This window comes from Oncorhynchus masou, chromosome 30, assembly GCF_036934945.1.
Source record: "Oncorhynchus masou masou isolate Uvic2021 chromosome 30, UVic_Omas_1.1, whole genome shotgun sequence".
Taxonomy (NCBI): Eukaryota; Metazoa; Chordata; class Actinopteri; order Salmoniformes; family Salmonidae; genus Oncorhynchus; species Oncorhynchus masou.
The window spans coordinates 7,973,214-7,998,157 of record NC_088241.1 but is presented as its reverse complement, the minus strand read 5'-3'; the positions used below and the strand labels follow the sequence as shown (position 1 = coordinate 7,998,157).

At 44.0% G+C, this 24,944-nt stretch overlaps 3 protein-coding genes across 6 annotated transcripts in view; all 3 read right to left on the bottom strand.

Annotated features, from left to right (window-relative positions):
• Positions 1–758: 758 nt before the first annotated feature.
• On the bottom strand, positions 759–4,591 carry LOC135523063 (multiple epidermal growth factor-like domains protein 8). Its single transcript, XM_064949789.1, has 2 exons — positions 4,430–4,591; positions 759–3,227 (listed from the first exon to the last, which is right to left on the bottom strand). The coding sequence occupies exon 2, from the start codon at positions 3,185–3,187 to the stop codon at positions 2,306–2,308; it is 882 nt and encodes a 293-aa protein (XP_064805861.1). The 5' UTR covers positions 3,188–3,227; positions 4,430–4,591; the 3' UTR covers positions 759–2,305.
• A 1,959-nt stretch (positions 4,592–6,550) lies between these two features.
• Positions 6,551–12,602, bottom strand: LOC135521960 (gastrula zinc finger protein XlCGF57.1-like). Its single transcript, XM_064947791.1, has 4 exons — positions 12,556–12,602; positions 10,007–10,285; positions 9,828–9,915; positions 6,551–9,648 (listed from the first exon to the last, which is right to left on the bottom strand). Exons 2-4 carry the CDS (start codon positions 10,241–10,243, stop codon positions 8,201–8,203), a joined length of 1,773 nt encoding a protein of 590 aa, XP_064803863.1. The 5' UTR covers positions 10,244–10,285; positions 12,556–12,602; the 3' UTR covers positions 6,551–8,200.
• Positions 12,603–13,398: 796 nt separating this feature from the next.
• LOC135521959 (multiple epidermal growth factor-like domains protein 8) overlaps positions 13,399–24,944 on the bottom strand; it is a 31,899-nt gene continuing 20,353 nt past the window's right edge. For 2 of the 4 annotated variants that reach the window (XM_064947787.1, XM_064947789.1), the window contains exons 33-43: positions 23,848–24,079; positions 23,550–23,676; positions 23,247–23,463; positions 22,907–23,121; positions 22,594–22,789; positions 20,570–20,738; positions 19,355–19,547; positions 18,992–19,162; positions 18,659–18,789; positions 17,778–17,910; positions 13,399–17,585 (exon numbers count right to left, since the gene is read on the bottom strand). In XM_064947787.1, the coding sequence (XP_064803859.1) occupies positions 16,089–17,585; positions 17,778–17,910; positions 18,659–18,789; positions 18,992–19,162; positions 19,355–19,547; positions 20,570–20,738; positions 22,594–22,789; positions 22,907–23,121; positions 23,247–23,463; positions 23,550–23,676; positions 23,848–24,079 (3,281 nt within the window). In that variant the 3' untranslated portion in view covers positions 13,399–16,088. The remainder of the gene's footprint in view (positions 17,586–17,777; positions 17,911–18,658; positions 18,790–18,991; positions 19,163–19,354; positions 19,548–20,569; positions 20,739–22,593; positions 22,790–22,906; positions 23,122–23,246; positions 23,464–23,549; positions 23,677–23,847; positions 24,080–24,944) is intronic. The other 2 variants (XM_064947788.1, XM_064947790.1) reach the window with 1 other exon arrangement.

The following is a 24,944-nucleotide window of genomic DNA, read 5'->3' as shown; positions in this document are numbered from 1 at the left end:
TTAAAAGGGACACTCGCAGAAAAGTGTGGGTACCTACTGACCTGAAAACAATGAGCCAATATAATCTAAATCTGACCCTTAACCTAATTGTAACCAATTCTGAAATTAAATAGCCTATCGGTTTGCACTGCAGGCCAGCAGTGTCCATTATAGGGTGCGTTCGTATTGCACTCTGGAGGGCGTATCTAAATTCAGAATATTTGTTTATTTTTTTGTTAAATTTAACCCTTTTTACTTGCCCTAGCAGAGCTGGTTATGCGGTTTTCATGTTATCCAGAGCGTTGGTGACTGTAACTATGCTGCTGGCAACAAGTGAATTAAGCTTTTTTTTTTGCCGTTGTTTGCTTACACCAGCCCTATTCAACCAGTGTTGAGCGTCCGTAAATTCATCAGTTATTGAGCGAATTTTCGAACGCCTTTTATAAAAAATAAAAAAGAAGTTTATAGTCGTCTCCCACTGATGACGTAACAGGATAAAATTGTCTTCAACCAAAGAATTTTACGCTAATTGTTTGTAATCTATGTATGCTTGTGTTCCCTCATGTGCTTTATGTATTGATTTGTTGTTAATAAAAAATACAATTTTAAAATAAAAAATAAAATAAAACAAATAATTTGACGCTATTTCAATGACATGTGTTGAAATGACATGAATTGCATAAAATTAGTCCACCTCAACCGATGTCTCTCTTATTCTATGCACAAGAAAACCAGAGGTGTGTCATCTTTCCTGGACTTTTAATATTGTCACCTACTACTCGGCAGGGTAGCCTAGTGGTTAGAACGTTGGTTGCAAGTTCAAATCCCCGAGCTGACAAGGTACAAATCTGTCGTTCTGCCCCTGAACAGGCAGTTAACCCACTGTTCCTAGGCCGTCATTGAAAATAAGAATTTGTTCTTAACTGACTTGCCTAGTAAAAAAAAGGTTACCAGGACAAAGAGTCTGCCAGGCAACCATCTTCTATACATCACTGTTCCCTAATTTAAAAAAAAAAACGAGTAAATGAAAAATTTAAAAAATAAAAAGGGTTAAAAAAAACACGTAAACTAACAAACAAATACAAGAACAATGTAACCAGTCTAATAATGCTTGTGCTATAATGCTACTCGAAGGTAGTGCTTCAATTTTCCTTAATTTGGAGCAATGCTACTAAACAAGAAAGCTGTTATTTTTGTTATACATTTGATTAAATACATGTACATGAGAAATCTATCTGAATTACCAATCATTTTGTTTTGTGTATCCAGTAGCACCATTCAGATTGTTCCAAAATAATGGGGGGATTCATCTTGTAGTGAGTCATATGAGAAACTGAAGAAAATGTCCTTCTTAAGAGTGCAAAAAACATCTAACAAAAATGTAACACACCCTCCTTGAAAATAAAACACCTTTTTCATTCATGTTATCTTTCACCAGGAAGTTGGAGCTTTGCACATATTTTGTCCCTTTCCTTTGTCTCCATTATAATCTGACATCATTTCCATACAATGTTTTGTTCCACATAATGTAATTGCTTTCTTGTTCTATTTGTCACAAGACAAATCACAAAAAATAATCACGTTCTAATCAAAGCTCTCACTGGCTGATAAAATCATCAAATCGAGAGAGAGAGAAAAAAAGGCATATCAGTTAACATACAGTTCATATCATATAACTGAAAAAAAAACTAAACAATACATAGTGTGTTATGTTATCCACTCATAAAATGGCTACAGGGACAGAAGTCTGATAACCTAGTTAAATCCTTCATTTGTAACAAAATGTATTTAAAACAGACATCAAATGTGTCAAAAGTTTTGCTTTGCTAAATATGTTCTCCATAAGCCTCACAATAGGAAACGATACACAACAGGATTGTTAAGTGTAGGCCTGCGAGTTCACAAATGCAGAAGAACTGGAGACAGACGAGCAGAGAAACACATACAACAGCAACCGATAAAGAAACATGTAACAGGTCCTGTGAATGAACATGTACAAATATATACTTCGGGTTTTGAATTAATAAACAGACACTTAGCTTAAAAGCTTAATAAACAGACACTTAGCTTAAAAGCCTGCCATATATGAACTTATAATTCATTTCACTCATCATTACTGCCATGAAAAAACATCTGACAAACAAGCATCACTTTCTTTATTCCTATCCTGTCAATTCGATGTTGCACATCCTGGCGGACTAAGCCTTCTATCTCTTGTTTTTAATGGCAATGTTTATTGTCACTTTTTGGGGTATAAAGCACATGTTCCACATGTGGGGCCGGAGCCTGGCTCGTGTTTGTAGGAGACGGCTCCAGCACGCCCCCTCTAACCAACTACAATGCCCCCCAGCCTGCCTTGCCAAAGACAATGCCCCTCTGTGGAGGACAGGTAGATGAGCTGGGACTCCTCTGGCTCCAAATAGACAGTGAGCTTGGCGAAGGGCCTGGATGCCATCTTGGTCGTTTCCTGGATATGACGCCTCTGCTCTCGGCATAAGTCCATGAACTGCTTGATCTTCCAGAGGAGGACGCAGACGGAGAAGAAGAAGCAGGAGAAGAAAACAGAGAAGACAACGAACAGGTCAATGTGAGCCTGGTCCTGGCGGAGGAAGAGCAGGCCCTGGGACTCGCCCCGTCTCTCCTCGGTGCCTACACCGCGCAGGGCGATGTAGAAGCGGCTGGACTTCAGGGAGTGGACCTCATGGTGGAAGGTGATGACCACGCGGTCACAGACACCTTGAAAAAATAGCACCGTCTGGGGCTTCCACACCGTGATATAGGAGATGAGCCCCTCCCCCTTGGCCTCCCGTACCTCCCGGTCTGCCCCCTGGGGCTTGGCGTGGAGCTGCAGGGGGGTGTTGGGGAGCATGGCCCCACCCAGGCTGGATGAGGAGTTGGCATACACCTTCATAGGTGACGGAGGTGTCTCCTTATCCCCTCCGCTCGACCCACCTCGGGCCACCGACTCGTCCTCGATCTTGATGGCGTGGATGCCTGTGTGGAGGTCCACTTCTACGATGAAGGTGTCATGGGAGTTGGACACTACCTTCGGGGAGGTGGAGGTGTACATGTCGATGGTGACTCGGATGTCCACGTTGGTGAACTTTGGCTGGGCATCAAAGCAGACCCTTGGGCAGATTGCGGTTGGTGGGGGTCGACGCAAAACACTCATTGTCCACGTTGAACTGCCGGTAGCACTAGTGCTCATTTATTGGTGTGTCATTGAAGGAGTCTTTGCACTTGGCGCACTGCGTGGAGGATTCCAGAGAGGGAGAAGAAACAAGAAATACAAGTGCAAGAGAAATGCAGTTAAATGACATCCAAGATGGTATACCGATTCCTACACAGTGAGTGTCTAGCTTGCACATAAATCTCTTTAATTACTTGTTACTTTATTTGTTATTCTTATCCGTATTTTTTAAAACTGCATTGTTGGTTTGGAGCTCATAAGTAAGCATTTCACTATAAGGTGATCCCAGTGAGAAATGTAAGCCCCTGTATTTGGGGTTGGCAAGAGGATATGCCGAACCTTTCGGGAGTTCTGCAGGGGGAACAGCGCAGTGTGTCTGTCCCGAGACAAACACAAGAGGGCGCTAGACCACCCCAAGACCACCCTTTGGACCCAGACAGCATAATTAACTCACTGTCTGTTTTAGTTCATTTTTTGTTCTTTCCATCTTGCTTTGAGTTTATTATTAATCGCACCTGTTGTATTTGGAGCATGTGATTAATAATAAACTCAAAGCAAGATGGAGGGAACATATAAATTAACTAAAACAGACAGCGAGTCACTTTCCAAACAGAGTAGCAGCAGCTTGCATGTGAGTGGGTGTGTAGAGTCAGTATAAATGTATGTGCATATAATGTGTGAGTGAGCAGATGATGGAGTGAGTGTTTGTGTGTGTGTGTTGGAGTGACAGTGTGTGAGTGTGTAGGGCCCTGTGAGTGTGCATAGAGAGAGTGCAAATATTGAAATGAAAGGTCAATAAATATACAAGACAAACTCAGTCTGTGTAGTTATTTTGTTAGCTAATTATCAGTCTTATTGTTTGGGGATAGAAGCTGTTGAAGAGCCTGTTGGTGTCAGACTTGATGCCTTCCTTCCACACCTCCTAATATAGATGTCCTGGATGGCAGGGAGCTCGGCCCCAGTGATGTACTGGGCTGTCCCAAAACCCTCTGTAGCGCCATACGATCGAGGTCGGTGCTATTGCCATACCAAGCAATGATGTAGCCAGTCAATATGCTCTCAATGGTACAGCTGTAGAACCTTCTCAGGATACTATGTATGTATACCAACTGAATATGTAGCCGTGTTTGCAGGACAGGTGGAGTGGTAGTACTGATTATTGTGATGATGTAATGATGAGGTTGTGTGTGTATTGCTGCTGAGGTATCCAAGAGCTACTTCTTCTGACGTTAATGATGATTGTGACGTGTGGCTTCCTACCGGCTGAGAACGTAGCCCTGCTTGCAGGTGCAGTGGTATCCCTGGGTCAGGTCATGGCAGTCCTGGGTGACGTTACAGTGGTGGTGGCCGTTGGCACACTCATCCTCCTCTGGGCAGTGGAGGAAGGACCAGCTGCTGTTTCCCTGGGGACACACTCCCTCACTCACACCTGACACATGCACGCACACACACACACAGGGGAAAGTGAGGAGAAGAGGTAACTTGAAATAGTTATTGGGAGTAGAGAATATAACCCTAAATGATGGACAATGAAGTTATATTCTATAAAGCTCTTATATTTTATAAATATATATACACTACCGGCAAAATGTTTTAGAACACATACTCATTTAAGGGTTTTTCTTTATTTTTTACTATTTTCTACATTGTAGAATAATAGTTTAGACATCAAAACTATGAAATAATACATATGGAATCATGTGGAAACCAAAGCAATCTGTGATCCAACTCAACCCAAACCATCTCTATTTGGTTGAGGTCGTGGGATTCTTCTTGGTAAAATTGCCCTTATACAGCCTGGAGTTGTGTTGGGTCGTAAAAAACAAATGATAGTCCCACCAAGCCCAAATAGCCTTGCTGGTTAAATGTGCCTTGAATTCTAAATAAATCAGACAGTCACCAGCAAAGCACCCCCACACCATACCACCTCCATGCTTTAATGTGGGAAATACAGATGCGGAGATCATCTGTTCACCCACACCACGTCTCACAAAGACACAGCGGTTGGAACCAAACATCTCCAATTTGGACTCCAGACCAAAGGACAAATTTCCACCGGTCTAACGTCCATTGCTTGTGTTTCTTATCTCAAGCAAGTCTCTTCTTATTAACGGTGTCCTTTAGTAGTGGTTTAGTTACAGCAATTCAACCATGAAGTCCTGATTCACACAGTCACCTCTGAACAGTTGATGTTGAGATGTGTCTGCTACTTTAACTCGGAGTAGAATTTATTTGGGCTGCAAGTTCTGAGGCTGGTAACTCTAATGAACTTATCCTCTGCAGCAGAGGTAACTCTGGGTCTTCCATTCCTGTGGCGGTCCTCATGAGAGCCAGTTTCATCATAGCTCTTGATGGTTTTTGCGACTGCACTTGAAACTTTCAAAGTTCTTGAAATGTTCCGTATTGACTGACCTTCATGTCTTAAAGTAATGATGAGCTGTTCTTGCCATAATATGGACTTGGTCTTTTACCAAATAGGGCTAGCCTCTGTATACCCCCCATACCTTGTCACAACATAACTGATTGGCTCAAATGCATTAAGGAAAGAAATTCCACAAATTAACTTTTAAGGCACACCAGTTAATTGAAATGCATTCCAGGTGACAAGCTCATAAATCTGATTGAGAGAATGGCAAGAGTGTGCAAAGCTGTTATCAAAACAATTATAAAATGTGTTGAACACTTTTTTGGTTACTACACGATTCCTTGTGTTATTTCAGTTGTCTTCACTATTACTCTACAATGTAGAACAAAGTCAAAAGAAAGAAAAGGTCTTGAATGAGGTGTTCTAAAACTGACACACACACAGTGGACGAGGATCTATTATTCGATCTTAAACTATATTCTAAAGGTCTATTCAATTCTGTCCCCCTTACCGTCGAAGGCCTCGCCGCTGGCAGCACACCAGGGCCTGGCGATGCAGAGAGCACTGGGTGAGCAGGTGTTTGCCTAAACTGCTGCCCTTCGTGAATATTTTGCCACACTCCTTGCATTCGTAATGTTTCTCTCCGGGGTGGGACATGCGCATGTGAGTGTTCAGGCTCATAGTTGTGAGGATCTTGCCACTCGAAGCCGACTTCCAGACATATCACAGGCTTAGTGTCCTTAGGTTTATTGCCCTCTGGTTCATGACACGGTGAGGCCCCAGTCCCCAAAGATTCAGGTACAGGAATCTGCGGGCACACTGCACACTTATCCATTTTAGAGCAAGGTTGTAATGTAACAAAATGTGGAAAAAAGTTCTAGGGTCCAAATACTTTCCGGAATGACCTGTACAGACACACAGAGAGAATGAATACTGCATGCTTGTCTACCATGTTCAAATGTTTGGTAATGCAATAAAAATCAACCAGTGCAGGTCAATGATGGCTTATGGACTGAAACAAATGTGGTCTCTATGTAAGTAACCTTCATTAAAAGTAATGTTTATAACAATACTAGGGAAGTGACCTTCACATAAAAGCTCCTCTTCTTCCAAAAATACAGTACAAAGCAACAACAAAACTGACGATAATCTTTTAGAATTTATTATGGCCTACTGATCCCCAGGTCAATCATTCATGAAACCATCGTCTGTACATACGTTCTTAATTTTTTATACAGAGCAAATAAAACATTTTTTTTGTGTGTGTTTATAACCTCTTAGACATAAGGCCCCTTGTTTGGGGGACCTGTGTGGTTCTGGTACCGGTTCCAACCCTGCGTGATGTAAAATCTAACACCACTTGAAGCTGGGATGTCCCTTCTACCATTTCAATCACTCTACCAACTGTCCAACTCCTGGCTGAACCCTATATCACAGCTCCTGACAAAGCACATGCCTGCAATCCTTACATCATAGCGCAGCAGGAGAGTGGTTTCATTACAGTAGCACATTCAGAGATTGATTAAGGATGAAAGGAGTGTTCCTAAAAAGTTAATATAGTCAAGCTAGAGCTCTGAGATGTTTACAGCGATGGGGGTCAGACATTGTGAACAAGAGAAACATCCAGAAAATATGAATTCTCTAACACTAAACAAATATGTAATTTAAAGTTAAGGAAGATGATATCTTAGTGTCATTTTATAATTTAAGCAATATCTAGAAAGAATAAAACACTTCAAAGCCCTATTCATACAATTTTGTCAAATAGAATTGTATCATTTGTACTGTGTGTACTTGAGCTAGTATCCTCAATAGTGACCTCAACAATCTATACCTATTTTTTTACCGGAAGTGAGATTTTTTTAAACCTTTGAGTAAGCAACATTACTAGTTATCATTTATGGCCCTCGTGATAATTACTTTTGGGGATTATGTAGCTTACATTGAACTGGTTAAACGCAAACATCCATAAAACAAAAGAGCAATAATATTAACAAAAGAGCTCCAAAAGTATTGGGACAGTGAATTATGTTTTGTTCTTTTGGCTCTGTACCTCCAGACTTTATTTGAAATGATACAATGATTATTAGGTTAAAGTGTAGACCGTCAGCTTTAATTTGTATTTTTATCCATATGAACAGTTTAGAAATTACACTTCTTGAACATAGCCCCCTAAAAAAAAGGGGGGGGGGGTATGGGGACTAAAACAATTGGTATAAATTCCTTGCGTGGTAAAAGTAGTCAAAAGTGTAGTATTTGGTCCCATTGTCCTAGCACATATTGATTACAACAAGGTTGTTACTCTATGTATGTACAAAAATATGTATGTACAAAAAAATCCTGTTCTTTCTAAGCGGTTCACCCGATATGGATGAAAATACCCTCAAATTAAAGCGGAGTCTGCACTTTAACCTCAGTCGTTGTATAATTTCAAATCCAAAGTACTGCAGGAGAAACAAAACATCACTGTCCCAATACATGGAGCTCACTGTGACCCAACTGGAGGATTGTTAAAACATTGCAGCGTTATCATAAACATGGGGCAAAATTTCATTCTAATTTGATGTCACACATCGATCACTGACAAAAGAGATCGGACTCCCCTCCATTTAATTCATAAGAATAACAGAGTTTCATAAAAGGTGTTATGTTAATATATATCATTATCATATAGGATTATGACGTCTAAGCAGGTGTTTGGAGAGGTTGGACTTGCGAGCAAAGCTGAGAAAGCAGTGGGGGCAGGAATAACGTTTCCCCTTGTGGATTTTCATGTGGCCGTTCACATGACTCTGTTCATAAAAGCTTTTCCCACACTCTTGGCAGGAGTATGGCTTTACGTCACGGTGAGTGTGGGTCCTCATGTGCAGGGTCAGAGAAGCAGAGCAGATAAAGCGTTTGTGGCATTCAGAACATTCAAATGGCCTCTCCCCAGTGTGGAGGCGCTTGTGTTTGGTCAGATCTCCAGACTGAGTGAAGCTTTTACTGCACTCGGTACAGGTGTATGGTTTCTCACCTGTGTGAGTGCGCTGGTGGTTCTTCAGGTGGTCGAGTCGGGCAAATTGCTTGTCACACACTGTGCAGTGGTAAGGCCTCTCACCGGTGTGTGAGCGCAGGTGTACGTTCAGCACCCCAATCCTTATGAATTTCTGCCCACAAACCCCACAATGGTAGTTTTTCTGGTTGTTGTGGATCTTCAGATGCATCTTCAGATAACCTTTGTCAGCAAAGTCTTTACCACAGACAGTACATTTGAAAGGTCTCGCCCCGGAGTGTGTGCGCAGGTGAAGCTTCAGACTCTCCCTGTATGCAAACTGTCTGTCGCATTGGGAGCAGGAGTACTTCCTCTCACCAGAGTGAACAGTCATGTGCTTCCTGAGGAGGTACTTCTGCTTGAAAGCCTTCCCACAGTCCTGACATTTGAATGGCTTGACCCCATTGTGTATTAACAAGTGATAACGGTAAGCGCCTGTACCTGAGAAGCGCTTGCCACACTCCTTGCAGACATATGGCTTTTCTCCAGTGTGGATGCGCATGTGAGTGTTCAGGCTCGTAGGAGTAGTGAGGATCTTGCCACAATCTAAGCATTGGAAGCCGACTTCCTTAATGACCATCTGTTTAGCGTCCTTAGGTTTATTGCCCTCTGGTTCGTGACACCGGTGAGGCCCCAGGCCCCAGCAATTCTCAAAGCTCTTCTCACAGTCTGCGCAACTGATGTGTCCATTGGTGAGAATAACAGCCATTTTGTGCAAACTCTTGCAGTGCTTCAGCAGGCTGCCCAGGTACTTGAATCTGCGGGAGCACTGCGGGCAGGTGTGGAATTTCTCCTGTACCCTGTGGGGACGGCCAGTTCTCCGGGGAGGGGCAGGTTTCTGGGGACGGGCAGAGGGGTGGGCCTGGCGGGTGTGGATGTCTAGCTGTCGTGGTGTATGGAACATGCAGCTACAGTGGGCACAGCTGTGTGTGGGGCCGTACACTCTTTTACTCTTTGAGACTTGGCTTCTCAACATGACCAGGTACTGCTTCTGGTGTTTGGTCTTGATGTGGTTCTCCAGGAAGTAACGGTCAGTAAAGGAGATGGTGCAGTGTGGACAAGGAAAGAATTGAGGAGAACCTGAGAGTGAGGGATAGAGTGAGAAGAGATGGGTACGATAAGAGGGGAGAAAAAAATGGCAAATGTAATTTCTCATTCAATAGTCCTTGCCAATATTAATATGAATGCTCCAGTAACCATCACCCATTTAAACTGCACTGTTGGGGGTAGACTGGAGTATGTTAAACAGTATGTCCTGCCTCCATGGTTGTCTTCATCCTTCCTGACATCCTTCACCTCCTTCACCAAACACACTTTAATGTCTCTCAGAAGTGTCTTAACCACCACCTTATGGATTAGAAAGATACAGAAACTACAAGTATGCATTAACAATCTTGCCATAATACTAAGCACATTAGAAAACACTAATCCTACTTACCTCAGCCAACCTGGTTAGCACTACCACAGGATCCTTGTGGAGTGTACTAGAATCTGAATGATTTGAACTGGTGCTCTTTGAAAGTGCTTGGGTACAATCTGATTCATCTCTGCCGGTGGAGTCATCACCTGACTGTGGGTCATGTTCTGTTTGTGTTATACCCAGGTTTCCATGGCGTTTAGTCCCCATGGTTTTTTGGTGCAGTGGTGTAGTTTTTGAACGTTGTTTGATCTTCATCTTGTTGACTAAAGTGCCTCTAATATCCTCCTTACTGGCATTCTGAGTGAAAAGAGAAGCAGTTTCAGGCTGATGCTCATGAACCAAGATGAGCTAGACTAGGTTAGGAACCGTAAGGGAAACTCTTTCATGGCACTTCGACATTTGTGTGACTTTTTCGTAGCAGGCTAGGAGAACTTAGACAGCAGGGTAGGATAGTTGAAGTAGCAGGTTAGGAGACTGTGGTTAAGGTTAGGAAAAAGCTCTCCTTACCTGCTATGAAAATCACTGTATCGAAGTGCCATGAAAAGAGTATCCGGGACCAAAACAGCCTATAGACACACACACAAACACTGCAGACTTAGGCTGAAAGGCAATGATGATTACACACAATGGCAAAGGCATTTATTTTATTAAATCACTACATAATAGGCCATTAGAGACAGGATTCTATTTGAGCAAGGCATCTACACTGAACAAAAATATAAATGCAAAAAAAGTGCTGGTCCTGTGTTTCATGAGCTAAAATAATAGATCACACATTTTCCATGTGTACAAAAAGGTTATTTCTCAAAAAAAAAAGCACATTTGTTTACATCCCTCCTTTGTCAAGATAATCCATCCACCTGACAGGTGTGGCACATCAAGAAGCTGATTAAATTTACATTTTAGTCATTTAGCAGACACTCTTATCCAGAGCGACTTAGTCATGAGTGCTTACATTTCATAGTTTTTTTTTCTCCGTATTGGTCCCCTGTGGGAATTGAGCCCACAACCCTGGTGTTGAAAGCACCCTGCTCAACCAACTGAGCCACATGGGACCATACACATGACCATTACACAGGTGCACCTTGTGCTGAGGAAAATAAAATGCCACTAAAAGGTGCAGTTTTGTCATACAACAATACCACAGGTGTCTCAAGTTGAGGGAGCGTGATATTGGTTTCAACTGTACCGGGCAGATGGCAGACAGAGTGTACGGCGTGTGGGTGAGCGGTTTGCCGATGTCAACGTGCCCAATGGTGGCGGTGGGGTTATGGCATGGGCAGACATAAGCTACAGACAATGAACAGAACTGCAATTTCATCGTTGGCAATTTGAATGCACAGAGAAACCGTGACAAGATTCTGAGGCATGTTGTCGTGCCATTCTTCCTCCAAATTCACCTCATGTTTCTTCACAGCCCCATGACGTAAGGATCTGTACCCAATTCCTAGGTTCTGAAAATGTCCCACTTCTTCCATGGCCTACATACTCAGACATGTCACCCAATGAGGCTGTTTGGTCTGCTCTGGATTGTTGTGTACAACAGCGTGTTCCAGTTCCCACCAATATCCAGCAACTTCACACAGCTATTGAAGACGAGTGGGACAGCATTCCACAAGCAACAGCCTGATCAACTCTATATGAAGGAGATGTGTCGCAATGCATGACACAAATGGTGGTCCCACCAAATATAGACAGATTCTGATCCACGACCCTACCTTCTTTTTGTATGCATGTATGTGACCAACAGACAAATGTGTATTCCCAGTCATGTGAAATTCATAGATTAGGGCCCAATAAATTTATTTCAAATGACCGATTTCTTTATAACTCAGTCAAATCTTAGAAATAGTTGCATGTTCAGTGTATTTTCTTAATGCACACAGCTTTGCATAGTTAATGGTTTAATTCCAGCATTTTAATACATTTCTTCATTTCCTGAACTAACGTGTTATCGCTTACACACTAACGTTTCTTTTGTTTTAGTATGCGTATTACATTTTAAATTTATTTGACTGAATTTATATTTGAAAATACATTTTCTGCAGTTATTACTTATGCCACGGTTTGTAAGGATATGTACTAGCAGTCTCTTTCTGGCGACAAACGCTAGTAAGCCATTACAGAATAATTTAAACCCAACAAATCAAAACATTAAAGTGTTTAACCTGAATTGTTTACCTAGTGTAAACAACTCATTTAGTCCTGGCGTTTATTTGAAACAGGCGTATATTTGCTTACGTGTGCAGTTCCTCGGTTATTAAAGAGAGACAAGCAGCTATTTCAAACGGCGTTTAATTGAAGTTACGGTTAAAGCTGTCTAGAATCTCGCTAGAAGATGGAATTTTTTGTTGAAAACGGCCTGAATTAGCTACAAAAACACATCATGTGGCGTGGTTTTGGTGAAACTTGGATAAACCAAATTACGCAGCTTCTACTTAGCTTATTTAGCTACAATTGACAACGGTCACCCACCTAACGTTAGACTTCGTTATAAAGACATCAACGATGTGAGTAAACATTTGTTTTCTGCACAAAACATTCACGGGCAAAATAACTTCACTTACCTTCTTCGATTCAAACCAAACACAGTGACCGGAAGAACTCTGTTTGCACTTCCTTGGCGTGGGGGTAGATTGACCAATCAGGTAATCAAGTAGAAAGATTGTCTGCTGGTTGATGAGGATTTTAAAAGGGACACTCGCAGAAAAGTGTGGGTACCTACTGACCTGAAAACAATGAGCCAATGTAATCTAAATCTAACCCTTAACCTAATTGTAACCAATTCTGAAATTAAATAGCCTATCGGTTTGCACTGCAGGCCAGGAGTGTCCAATATAGGGTGCGTTCGTATTGCACTCTGGAGGGCGTATGTAAAATCTGAATATTTGTATATTATTTAACTGTCATATTGCCCTTTAGTAAATTCAGAGCTTTTCGCTGTCGGAGCGTTTGCTGGAGGCTCTGGCCGAGGAGTAGGGTTGATCCGAGCCTTCTGACCTCAACGGCACCCAAATTAACTGGATAAATAGATAACACCTCACCATTTTACTTGCTCTAGCAGAGCTGGTTATGCGTTTTTCATGTTATCCAGAGCGTTGGTGACTATAACTGTGCTGCTGGCAACAATTGAATTAAGCTTTTTTTGCCGTTGTTTGTTGACACCAGCCCTATTCAACCGGTGTTGAGCGTTCGTAAATTCATCAGTTATTCTGCGCTCTGAAATGGGATAGCCAGAGCGAATTTTCGAACGCTTTATAATCGTCCCCCACTGAAGACGTACCAGGATAAAATGGTCATTTCAATGATTTGTGTTGAAATTACATGAATTGCATAAAATTAGTCCATCTCAACCGATGTCTCACTTATTCCACTTAAAAGAAAATATGCACAAGAAAACCACAGAAGTGTGCCATCTTTCCTGGACTTTTAATATTGTAGCCGACTCGTCACCAGGACAAAGAGCCTGGCAGGCAAACATCTTCTGTACATCACTTGTTCCCTTCTTAAAAAAACGAGCAAATGAAAAATGTAACTCAGGTACACAAACAAATGTAACTGAAAAATGTAACTCAGGTGCTCAGTGAAACAAGAAAAATGTAACCAGTCTAATAATGCTTGTGCCCAGACTCGAAGGTAGCTGACGACAGTGTTACAATTTTCCTTAATTAGGAGCAATGCTACTAAACAAGAAAGCTGTTATTTTTGTAAAACATGTGGTTAAATACATGTAAATGAGATCTGAATTACCAATCATTTTGTAGTCTAATGGTTGTGTAATAGCACCATTCAGATTGTTGCAAGATAATGGGGGGATTCACATGTGAAACCGAAAAAAATTACGTCTTAAGAGTGCAAAAAACATTAACAAAAAAATGTAACACACCCTCCTTGAAAATAAAAACCCCTTTTCATTAATGTTATCTTTCACCAGGAAGATGTTGCTTTCCTTTGTCTCCATTATAATCTGACAATTTCCATACATTTTTTTGTTCCACATACTGTAATTTTTTTCTTGTTCCATTTGTCACAAGACAAATCCAAAAAGTGAATTCAGTTCTAATCACAGCCCTCATTGGCTGATAAAAATCATCCAATCAAAAGAGCTAAAAACAAAACAATAAACGTTAACATACAGTTCATATCAAATAACTGAAATAAAAGCCTTAGAAACTAAACAAAACATAGTGTGTTATGTTATCCACTCGTAAAATGGCTACAGGGACAGAAGTCTGATAACCTAGTTAAATCCTTCATTTGTAACAAAATCTATTTACAGACATCAAATGTGTCAAAAGTGGACGCGATACACAACAGGATTGTTAAGTGTAGGCCTGCGATTTCACAAATGCAGAAGAACTGGAGACAGACGAGCAGAGAAACAAATACAACAGCAACCGATAAAGAAACATGTAAAAGGTCCTGTGAATGAACATGTACAAATATATACTTCGGGTTTTGAGTTAATAAACAGACACGTAGCTCAAAAGCCTGCCATATATGAACTTATAATTAATTTCACTCATCATTACTGCCATGATATAAAAAAAACATCTGACAAACAAGCATCACTTTATTCCTATCCTGTCAATTCGATGTTGCACATCCTGGCGGACTAAGCCTTCTATCTCTTGTTTTTAATGGTAATGTTTGATTGCTACTACTTTCTGGGGTATAAAGCACATGTTGGTTCCAACTCCAGTAGTTATCGTCCCTACTTTTATTGGTCATTCCGAAAAAACGACAGTGCAGAAAAAGTCTCTGCGTCTGGTTGTCGCCTGCACTCATACCTCAATAGCGGACGCAGACAGGATGCAACTGAATGGTTGAGCTGATATAACGTGCAGTTGTAGTGCATTCTATTCACGTATAGCGTTTGAAATAAAGCGATACATAACGGAATAAAAGACAATCAATATTGAAACAGTAAATACATGTACCAATCCTATCAACTTTAATAACCTTTTGTGACTAGGGGGCAGTATTTTCATTTTTGGAAAAATAACGTTCCCGTAGTAAATGGGATATTTTGTCAGGACAAGATGCTAGAATATGCATATAATTGACAGCTTAGGATAGAAAACTCTAAAGTTTCCAAAACTGTAAAAATATTGTCTGTGAGTATAACAGAACTGATATTGCAGGCGAAAGCCTGAGAAAAATCCAATGCGTTCCAATGCATCCCTATTGAGCAGTGAATGGGCTATCAACCAGATTACTTTTCCTCCGTATTCCCCAAGGTGTCTACAGCATTGTGATGTAGTTTTACGCATTTATGTTGAAGAATACCCGTAAGCGGCTACATTGCGCAACTGGTCACCTGATGGCTCTCAGAGTGATTCTCGCGTAAAATACAGAGGTAGCCATTATTCCAATCGGTCCTACTGAAAAACCAATTGTCCCGGTGGATATATTATCGAATAGATATTTGAAAAACACCTTGAGGATTGATTATAAACAACATTTGCCATGTTTGTTGATATTATGGAGCTAATTTGGAATATTTTTCGGCGTTTTCATGACTGCAATTTCCGGGCAATTTCTCAGCCAAACGTGAAGAACAAACGGAGCTATTTCGCCTACAAAAATAATATTTTTGGAAAAAAGGAACATTGCTTTCTAACTGGGAGTCTCGTGAGTGAAAACATCCGAAGCTCATCAAAGGTAAACGATTTAATTTGATTGCTTTTCTGATTTCCGTGACCAAGTTACCTGCTGCTAGCTGGACAAAATGCTATGCTAGGCTATCGATAAACTTACACAAATGCTTGTCTAGCTTTGGCTGTAAAGCATATTTTGAAAATCTGAGATGACAGGGTGATTAACAGAAGGCTAAGCTGTGTCTCAATACATTTCACTTGTGATTTTCATGAATAGGAATATTTTATAGGAATATTTATGTCCGTTGCGTTATGCTAATTAGTATCAGTCTGATTATGCTCCCTCATGCGGGATGGGGAGAGGTTTTAACAGGCTCTTACACAACTTTCTCCTTTATGGCCTTTTTCATGTGACTCCCCATTTCTCTTCTAACCTCTTAACATGTTACTACCACCCCATCACATACCCCTCTCTCATCTACTTTCTCCCCCTCTCTTCTCTACATAGCCATGGTGGTGAGGTGCTGATGCCCTAGCAGGCCTTTGCGCCCCCCTCCCACCCCGGGGTGTCCTCCTCCATTGCCGTGACCACAGTACTCCTGGAGGTTTTGCCGTAGTGTGACCAAGGCAGACCCCAGGCAGGCGCGGTTAGGGGCCAGGATGCCCCCCGGCAGCTGGATGAGGACGGTGGCCACCCCGGCCATGCCGTCGTCCGTGGGCTCCAGGGTGATGGGCCCCACCTTGAAGGTGGAGTAGGAGAAGCCCATGAGCTGGGACAGGAAGGGGTCGGAGCGGCAGAAGTGCTGGTAGCCACTGTGGGAGGATGGGTGGTGGTGGGGGTGCGAGGCCGTGGTGTTGGTGGGGACATAGTGGTGGGTGTTGAGGTAATGCAGGGGCAGGTGTTGCCCACTGTTGCCCCCTCCACCCAGGGTAAGGTGGTGGTGGTGGACGGTGGGGCCGGAGCCTGGCTCGTGTTTGTAGGAGATGGCTCCAGCACGCCCCCTCTGGCCAACTACAATGCCCCCCAGCTTGCCTGTGCGTGCATGGGCCAGGGACACGGCACTGCCCCCCACCCCTCCGCCCCCTGTGGAGGGCAGGTAGATGAGCTGGGGCTCCTCTGGCTCCAAATAGACAGTGAGCTTGGCGAAGGGCCTGGATGCCATCTTGGTCATTTCCTGGATGTGACGCCTCTGCTCTCGGCGGAAGTCCATGAACTGCTTGATCTTCCAGAGGAGGACGCAGACGGAGAGGAAGAGGAAGAAGCAGGAGAAGAAAACAGAGAAGAAGACGAACAGGTCAATGTGAGCCTGGTCCTGGCGGAGGAAGAGCAGGCCCTGGGACTCGCCCCGTCTCTCCTCGGCGCCTACCCCGCGCAGGGCGATGTAGAAGCGGCTGGACTTCAGGGAGTGGACCTCATGGGGGAAGGTGATGACCACACGGTCACGGACACCTCGAACAATCAGCACCGTCTGGGGCTTCCACACCGTGATGTAGGAGATGAGCCCCGCCGTCTTGGCCTCCCGTACCTTCCTGTCCGCCCCCTGGGGCTTGGCGTGGAGCTGCAGGGGGGTGTTGGGGAGCATGGCCCCACCCAGGCTGGATGAGGAGTTGGCATACACCTTCATAGGTGACGGAGGTGTCTCCTTATCCCCTCCGCTCGACCCACCTCGGGCCACCGACTCGTCCTCGATCTTGATGGCGTGGATGCCTGTGTGGAGGTCCACTTCTACGATGAAGGTGTCATGGGAGTTGGACACGTACACCTCCACCTCCCCGAAGGTCACGTCGATGGTGACCCGGATGTCCACGTTGGTGAACTTTGGCTGGGCAGCGAAGAAGACAGTGCGTCCCTTGGGTAAATTGCGGATGGTGGGGTCGTGGAAGCAGTTTGTCTGAGAGGTGGGGTCGAAGCAGCACTCATTGTCCACGTTGAACTGGCGGTAGCACTGGCGCCCGTTTACCGGTGTGCCGTTGAAGGAGTCTTTGCACTTGGCGCACTGCGTGGAGGATTCCAGATAGGGAGAAGAAACAAGAAATACAAGCACATGTAAATACTGTGCTTATTGTCTGTATATGGGTGTGATCTTTACAACCAGGAATATCAAGGTTTCCTTATTCAGAACTCCACCTGCTGTATCAGTATACCTGCTTGTAAACTGTGTCTAGTGCCTGAACTATCCTATCCATACCTGTGTTCTGTAGCAGTCCTTCCTGTCGCTCTGTGGGCTGCTGAGGCAGGAAGAGGTCTCTGTGTTGTTCTGACATGGGCAGCCTGTGCCGTCATGTTCATTACATGTGTCTGCATGGCCGTTACACTGACACCTACAGATGGGAGAAACAAATAGCATTTCAGCTTTCTGTAGGATTCAGCCCTCCGAAGTGATTTTTACAGAATCACTCCATCATGAACACTCTTCTGAAGTGCATAGTCTGGAAAAGTGAAAAATCAGATGGGTGTGAACACCACAATATGGCTCCATGTCCCTTTCATCCATTAATTACAAGCAGTGGTGTAAAGTACTTAAGAATACTTTCAAGTACTACTTAAGTAGTTATTTGCGGTATCTGTACTTAACTTTCCTTTTTTATATTTTTGACAACTTTTACTTCACTATATTCCTAAATTATGTACTTTTTACTCCATACTTTTCCCCTGACACCCAAAAGTACTCGTTACATTTTCAATGCTTAGCAGGACAGAAAATCGTCCAATTCACACACACTTATCAAGAGAACATTCATGGTCATCCCTACTAAACACAAATGTTTTGCTTTGAAATTATGTCTGAGTGTTGGAGTGTGACCCTTGCTATCCGTAAAAAAAAACAAAAAAACCATCTGGTTTGCTTAATATATGGAATTTCAACATATTCATACTTTTACTGTTGATACTTAAGTATATTTAAATCCAAATACTTCTCCTCAAGTAGTATTTTACTAGGTGACTTTCACTTTTATATTAAGGTATCTTTACTTTTATTCAAGTATGAGATTTTAGTACTTTTTCCACCACTGATTACAAGTGAATTAGATGTGGCTAGAGGTTCATTTTAAAGGAATTACTACTCACTTGTCACAGTTCCCCTGCAATAGGAAGTAGCCGCTGAGGCAGCTCTCACACTTGTCCCCCACGCTATTGTTCTGGCAGCTCACACAAACCGCTGAGTCCTCTGTAGGACCTTCCGACACCCACTGAACAATCTGATAAAAGGTGAGGGAGTTCAACAAGAGAAATGTAGCTTAATGACATCCAAGATGGTATACCTGTTCCTACACAGTGAGTTTCTAGCTTGCACATAAATCATGATATGACCACAAAAGATGCTGTTGATCAAATCAAAAGTAACCCATTACTAAACTCAAAGCAAGATGGGGAGAACATAAATTAACTTGAGTCACTTACGCTGTCTGGGTCCAGAGGGTGGTCTTGGGGGTGGTCTAGCGCCCTCTTGTGTTCGTCCCGGGACAGACACACTGCGCTGTTCCCCCTGCAGAACTCCCGACAGGGGCGACACGTCCCCCCGCCCACCGCCAACCCCACATACAGGGGCTTACACTTCTCACAGTGATCACCCTGGAACAGGAGAGAGAGAGCCACAAACCCCATAATTATCAGTATATGATACACTGAATGAACTTGGAATCTGACCTGGGATCAGCACCAATGTGTCACAAGTGTTTCGGCACTCAAGAAACACATTGGGCTGTGACATGCATAATCTTACAGTTAAAATACTGTGTGTGTGTGTGTGTCTGCCACACTCACCATAGTGTTGTTTTTACACTCCAGACACTTGTCAGGCTCAGACACTCCTTTACAGTTGCTGTGTTTGTTACAACGACACTGAGACGAGCAGTTGTCCCCCACAAAGCCAAAGTGACACTGACACACTCCCGGGGACACACAGGTCCCGTTGACACAGCCCTGATCACAGACCGGCTCACACTGGCCTGACACACTGCAGAGAGGGAGTAGAGAGAAAGAGAGAAACTTAAACGGATACTATGGATGTATACCTACTGAATATGTAGCCCTGTTTGTTTTCAAGTTTCAATGTCACATACACAAGTACAGTGAAATGCCTTTCTTGCAAATTCAAAACCCAACAATGCAATAATCAATGTATTACGATAAAAAAAAACAAGAAATAAGAAGAGGAAATACGCAATAAAGTAAGCAAGAAGGATACTATATGCAGGAAATATTTAAAAAGTCAGTTTCAAAACCATATTTACATGTGCAGGAATACTGGAGTGGAGGTAGATATGTATAGGGATAAGGGGACTGTTGAACAGGATTTAAGATAAACAGAGTAGCAGCAGCTTGTATGTGAGTGGGTGGGCAGGTGTGTAGAGTCAGTATAAAATGTATGTGCATATTATGTGTGAGTGAGCAGATGGAGTGTGTGTGTGTGTGTGTGTGTGTGTGTGTGTGTGTTGGAGTGACAGTGTGTGAGTGTGAGTGTGTAGGGCCCTGTGACTGTGTATTGAGACAAATATTGAAATAGAAGGTCAATAAAGATACAAGACAAACTCAGTCTGTGTAGCTATTCTGTTAGCTAATTATCAGTCTTATTGTTTGGGTATAGAAGCTGTTCAAGAGCCTGTTGGTGTCAGACTTGATACACCGGTAGCTCTTGCCATAAGGCAGCAGGGAAAATAGTCTATGACTTAGGTGGTTGGGGTCTTTGATGATTTTCCAGGCCTTCTTTTCACACCTCCTGATATAGATGTCCTAGATGCCATACCAAGCAGTGATGTAGCCAGTCAATATGCTCTCAATGGTACAGCTGTAGAACCTTCTCAGGATACTATGTATGTATACCAACTCAATATGTAGCCGTGTTTGCAGGACAGGTGGAGTGGTAGTACTGATGATTGTGATGATGTAATGATGAGGTTGTGTGTGTGTATTGCTGCTGAGGTATCCAAGAGCTACTTCTTCTGACGTTAATGATGATTGTGACATGTGGCTTCCTACCGGCTGAGAACGTAGCCCTGCTTGCAGGTGCAGTGGTATCCCTGGGTCAGGTCATGGCAGTCCTGGGTGACGTTACAGTGGTGGTGGCCGTTGGCACACTCATCCTCCTCTGGGCAGTGGAGGAAGGACCAGCTGCTGTTTCCCTGGGGACACACTCCCTCACTCACACCTGGCACATGCACGCACACACACACACAGGGGAAAGTGAGGAGAAGAGGTAACTTGAAATAGTTATTGGGAATAGAGAATATAAACCCTAAATGTTGGAAAATAAAGTTATATTCTATAACGCTCTTATTTCATTAATTCATTTTATATAAACTCAGTAAAAAAAAGAAACGTCCTCTCACTGTCAATTGCGTTTATGAACATAACACGATTCAACAACTGAGACATAAACTGAACAAGTTCCACAGCCATGTGACTAACAGAAATGGAATAATGTGTCCCTGAACAAAGGGGGGGTCAAAATCAAAAGTATCAGTCAATATCTGGTGTGGCCACCAGCTGCATTAAGTACTGCAGTGCATCGCCTCCTCATGGACTGCACCAGATTTGCCAATTCTTGCTGTGAGGTGTTACCCCACTCTTCCACCAAGGCACCTGCAAGTTCCTGGACATTTCTGGGGGGAACGGCCCAAGCCCTCACTCTCAGAGCCAACAGGTCCCAGACGTGCTCAACGGGATTGAGATCCAGGCTCTTCGCTGGCCATGGCAGAAGACTGACATTTCTGTCTTGCAGGAAATCACGCAAAAAACAAACAGTATGGCTGGTGGCATTGTCATGCTGGAGGATCATATCAGGACAAGACTGCAGGAAGGGTATCACATGAGGGAGGAGGATGTCTTCCCTGTAACGCACAGCGTTGAGATTGCCTGCAATGACAACAAGCTCAGTCCGATGACGCTGTGACACACCGCCCCAGACCATGACGGACCCTCCACCTCCAAATCGATCCCGCACCAGAGTACAGGCTTCGGTGTAACGCTCATTCCTTTGACAATAAATGTGAATCCGACCATCACCCCTGGTGAGACAAACCCGCAACTCGTCAGTGAAGGGCACTTTTTTACAGTCCTGTCTGGTCCGGTGACGGTGGGTTTGTGCCCATAGGCGACATTGTTGCCGGTGATGTCTGGTGAGGACCTGCCTTACAACAGGCATACAAGCCCTCAGCCCAGATTCTCTCAGCTTATTGCTAACAGTCTTAGCACTGATGGAGGGATTGTGCTTTCCTGGTGTAACTTGGGCAGTTGTTGTTGCCATCCTGTACCTGTCCCGAGGGTGTGATGTTCGGATGTACCGATCCTGTGTAGGTGTTGTTACATGTGGTCTGCCACTGCGAGGACAATCGGCTGTCCATCCGGTCTCCCTGTAGCACCGTCTTAGGCGTCTCACAGTACAGACATTGCAATTTATTGCCCTGGCCACATCTGCAGTCCTCATGCCTCCTTGCAGCATGCCTAAATCACATTCACGCAGATGAGCAGGGACCCTGGGCATCTTTCTTTTGGTGTTTTTCCAGAGTCAGTAGAAAGGCATCTTTAGTGTCCTAAGTTTTCATAACTGTGAGCTTAATTGCCTACTGTCTGTAAGCTGTTTATGGTTCATTGAACAAGCATGGGAAACAGTGTTTAAACCCTTTACAATTATCTTTGAAAGACAGGGTCCTGAAAAAGGGACTTTCTTTTTTTGTTGAGTTTACACACACACACACACCTGTTCAAAAGTTTGGGTTCACTTAGAAATGTCCTTGTTTTTGAAAGAAAAGCAACATTTTTATCCATTAAAATAACATCAAATTGATCAGAAAGACAGTGTAGACATTGTTAGTTGTATATGACTATTGTAGCTGGAAACAGCTGATTTTTATGGAATATCTACATAGGTGTACAGAGGCCAATTATGAGCAACCACCACTCCTGTGTTCCAATGGCACGTTGTTTTAGCTAATCCAAGTTTATAATTTTAAAGGGCTCAGGAGTGGATGTTCTAAAGGTCTATTCAATTCTGTTCCCCTCACCGTTGAGGCCTCCCTGCTGGCAGCGTCCAGACCCGTTGCCCCCCCTGGCAGCACACCAGCCACACTGGGGACAGGCGATGCACTGAGAGCACTGGGTGAGCTGAGCGCACTGGGGGGAGCACGAGTCCCCACCAGACAGCAGACGACCACACTGACCCGCCTCACAGCGCAGAGGCACGAAGGACGGACTCACACACTGGAGGAGAGGGGGAAAGAAGGGCTGAAATATAATCTCATTCAGAAATACATTCAGGAAGAAAATAGACACAGATATGATCATAAAACACCCACCCACCCACAGTCTCCGTCTTACCTGCTGCAGTGCCATGCTCCACACACAGTGCTGCCAGCCCCCGTCTGAGCCCCGGGAGCCCAGGCAGAGGTTGCAGGTGCTGAGGTGGTGGCAGGGGGGCGGGCAGGGCAGAGGAGGGGAGGACTCCACCTGCATGGGGGACACGTTGAGCAGGGCGTAGCTGAAGCACGTCCAGTCGTAGGTGGGGTTCACACTCAGGATGCGCCTGGTCTCACCTGGAGGAACCGCAACACCAGATGTAAGAGAGTGGTTCTCAGTTATTCCAGCCACGACTTAGTCGAGTGGTCTACCCATAGACTCCTGTCCCTAGCAATAGAAGGTGAATGGAGGTGTCTCTCACCGGTGCGTTTGAACTGGCGTGTCCACATGCACTTCCCTGAGGCGGTGCACTTGGGGCAGTCGGAGGCCTCACAGCTGGTCTCAGTACAGTTGCTGGACAGGAAGATCTCTCTCTGGTTGATCCTACAGTCGTGTTCTGAGGTGCAGCTGACTGTACTGCTGATGCATGCTCCCTCTGGACAGTTGGTGCACCACTTACACTGCAGAGCAGACTGTGACTGACAGAGGGGGGGGGTTAGTGTGAGTGTGTATGTGTGTGTACGGTCTGAGCTAGTGTTTGTGTGCGTTTGAATGTGTGTATTACCTGTGAGGGACTAGAGAAGGTACTGGGGTGGCGTGCCAGACACTCACTGCAGGTCTTCAGTCTGCGACACTGGTCTGGTAGACGAGGGGTGGGGGAGCAGGGAGACTGACCAATGGAACAGCCCAGTCTGGACAAAACACCATAAAGAGGGAGAGATGGGAAAGTTTGTCACTAATTCTGAGATAGGGAAAGAATAAACATGATTACACAAAGTGACAACCCCAAGAAACACCTCCAAAATAAAAAGACACAGTCAACAACTTTGGAAACATCATTCCCATGATAACCATAGCTGTACCTCTCAGCAGTATCAGAGGCGGCGCAGGTGCCCCTGCACCAGACACAACTGCCTGTGGTGGTGTTGCAGGCCTCAGGCGTGGGCAGCAAGGCACAGGGGTCAGAGGGAAGGGTCAGGGTGAGAAGACGCCCCAGGGTGACCCCGTTGAACCCCCCAGAGAGGAACAGCCGCCCACCCCAGCCCACCATGGCCAGAGAAACTGAACGGTTAACCGGCTCGCCCACCGCCGAGTCTGAGAGAGAGGAAGGGAGAAACGTTAGGATAATCTCCACATCCTCAAACTGAGCATACAGTGGGGCAAAAAAGTATTTAGTCAGCCACCAATTGTGCAAGTTCTCCCACTTAAAAAGATGAGGCCTGTAATTTTCATCATAGGTACACTTCAACTATGACAGACAAAATGAGAAAAAAAATCCAGAAAAATCACATTTTAGGATTTTTAATGAATTTATTTGCAAATTACGGTGGAAAATAAGTATTTGGTCACCTACAAACAAGCAAGATTTCTGGCTCTCACAGACCTGTAACTTCTTTAAGAGGCTCCTCTGTCCTCCACTCGTTACCTGTATTAATGGCACCTGTTTGAACTTGTTATCAGTATAAAAGACACCTGTCCACAACCTCAAACAGTCACACTCCAAACTCCACTATGGCCAAGACTAAAGAGCTGTCAAAGGACACCAGAAACAAAATTGTAGACCTGCACCAGGCTGGGAAGACTGAATCTGCAATAGGTAAGCAGCTTGGTTTGAAGAAATCAAATGTGGGAGCAATTATTAGAAAATGGAAGACATACAAGACCACTGATAATCTCCCTCGATCTGGGGCTCCACGCAAGATCTCACCCTGTGGGGTCAAAATGATCACAAGAACGGTGAGCAAAAATCCCAGAACCACACGGGGAACCTAGTGAATGACCTGCAGAGAGCTGGGACCAAAGTAACAAAGCCTCCCATCAGTAACACACTACGCCGCCAGGGACTCAAATCCTGCAGTGCCAGACGTGTCTCCCTGCTTAAGCCAGTACATGTCCAGGCCCGTCTGAAATTTGCTAGAGAGCATTTGGATGATCCAGAAGAAGATTGGGAGAATGTCAT

Bases quoted from the DNA above. Each gene is read 5' to 3' on its own strand.
- LOC135523063 (XM_064949789.1), bottom strand. From the start codon at position 3,187: ATGAGCACTAGTGCTACCGGCAGTTCAACGTGGACAATGAGTGTTTTG.
- LOC135521960 (XM_064947791.1), bottom strand. From the start codon at position 10,243: ATGAAGATCAAACAACGTTCAAAAACTACACCACTGCACCAAAAAACC. The intron at 9,916-10,006 runs GTAAGTAGGATT...CTAATCCATAAG, and splicing joins TGCTAACCAGGTTGGCTGAG to GTGGTGGTTAAGACACTTCT. The intron at 9,649-9,827 runs GCAGGACATACT...CCTCACTCTCAG, and splicing joins GGATGAAGACAACCATGGAG to GTTCTCCTCAATTCTTTCCT.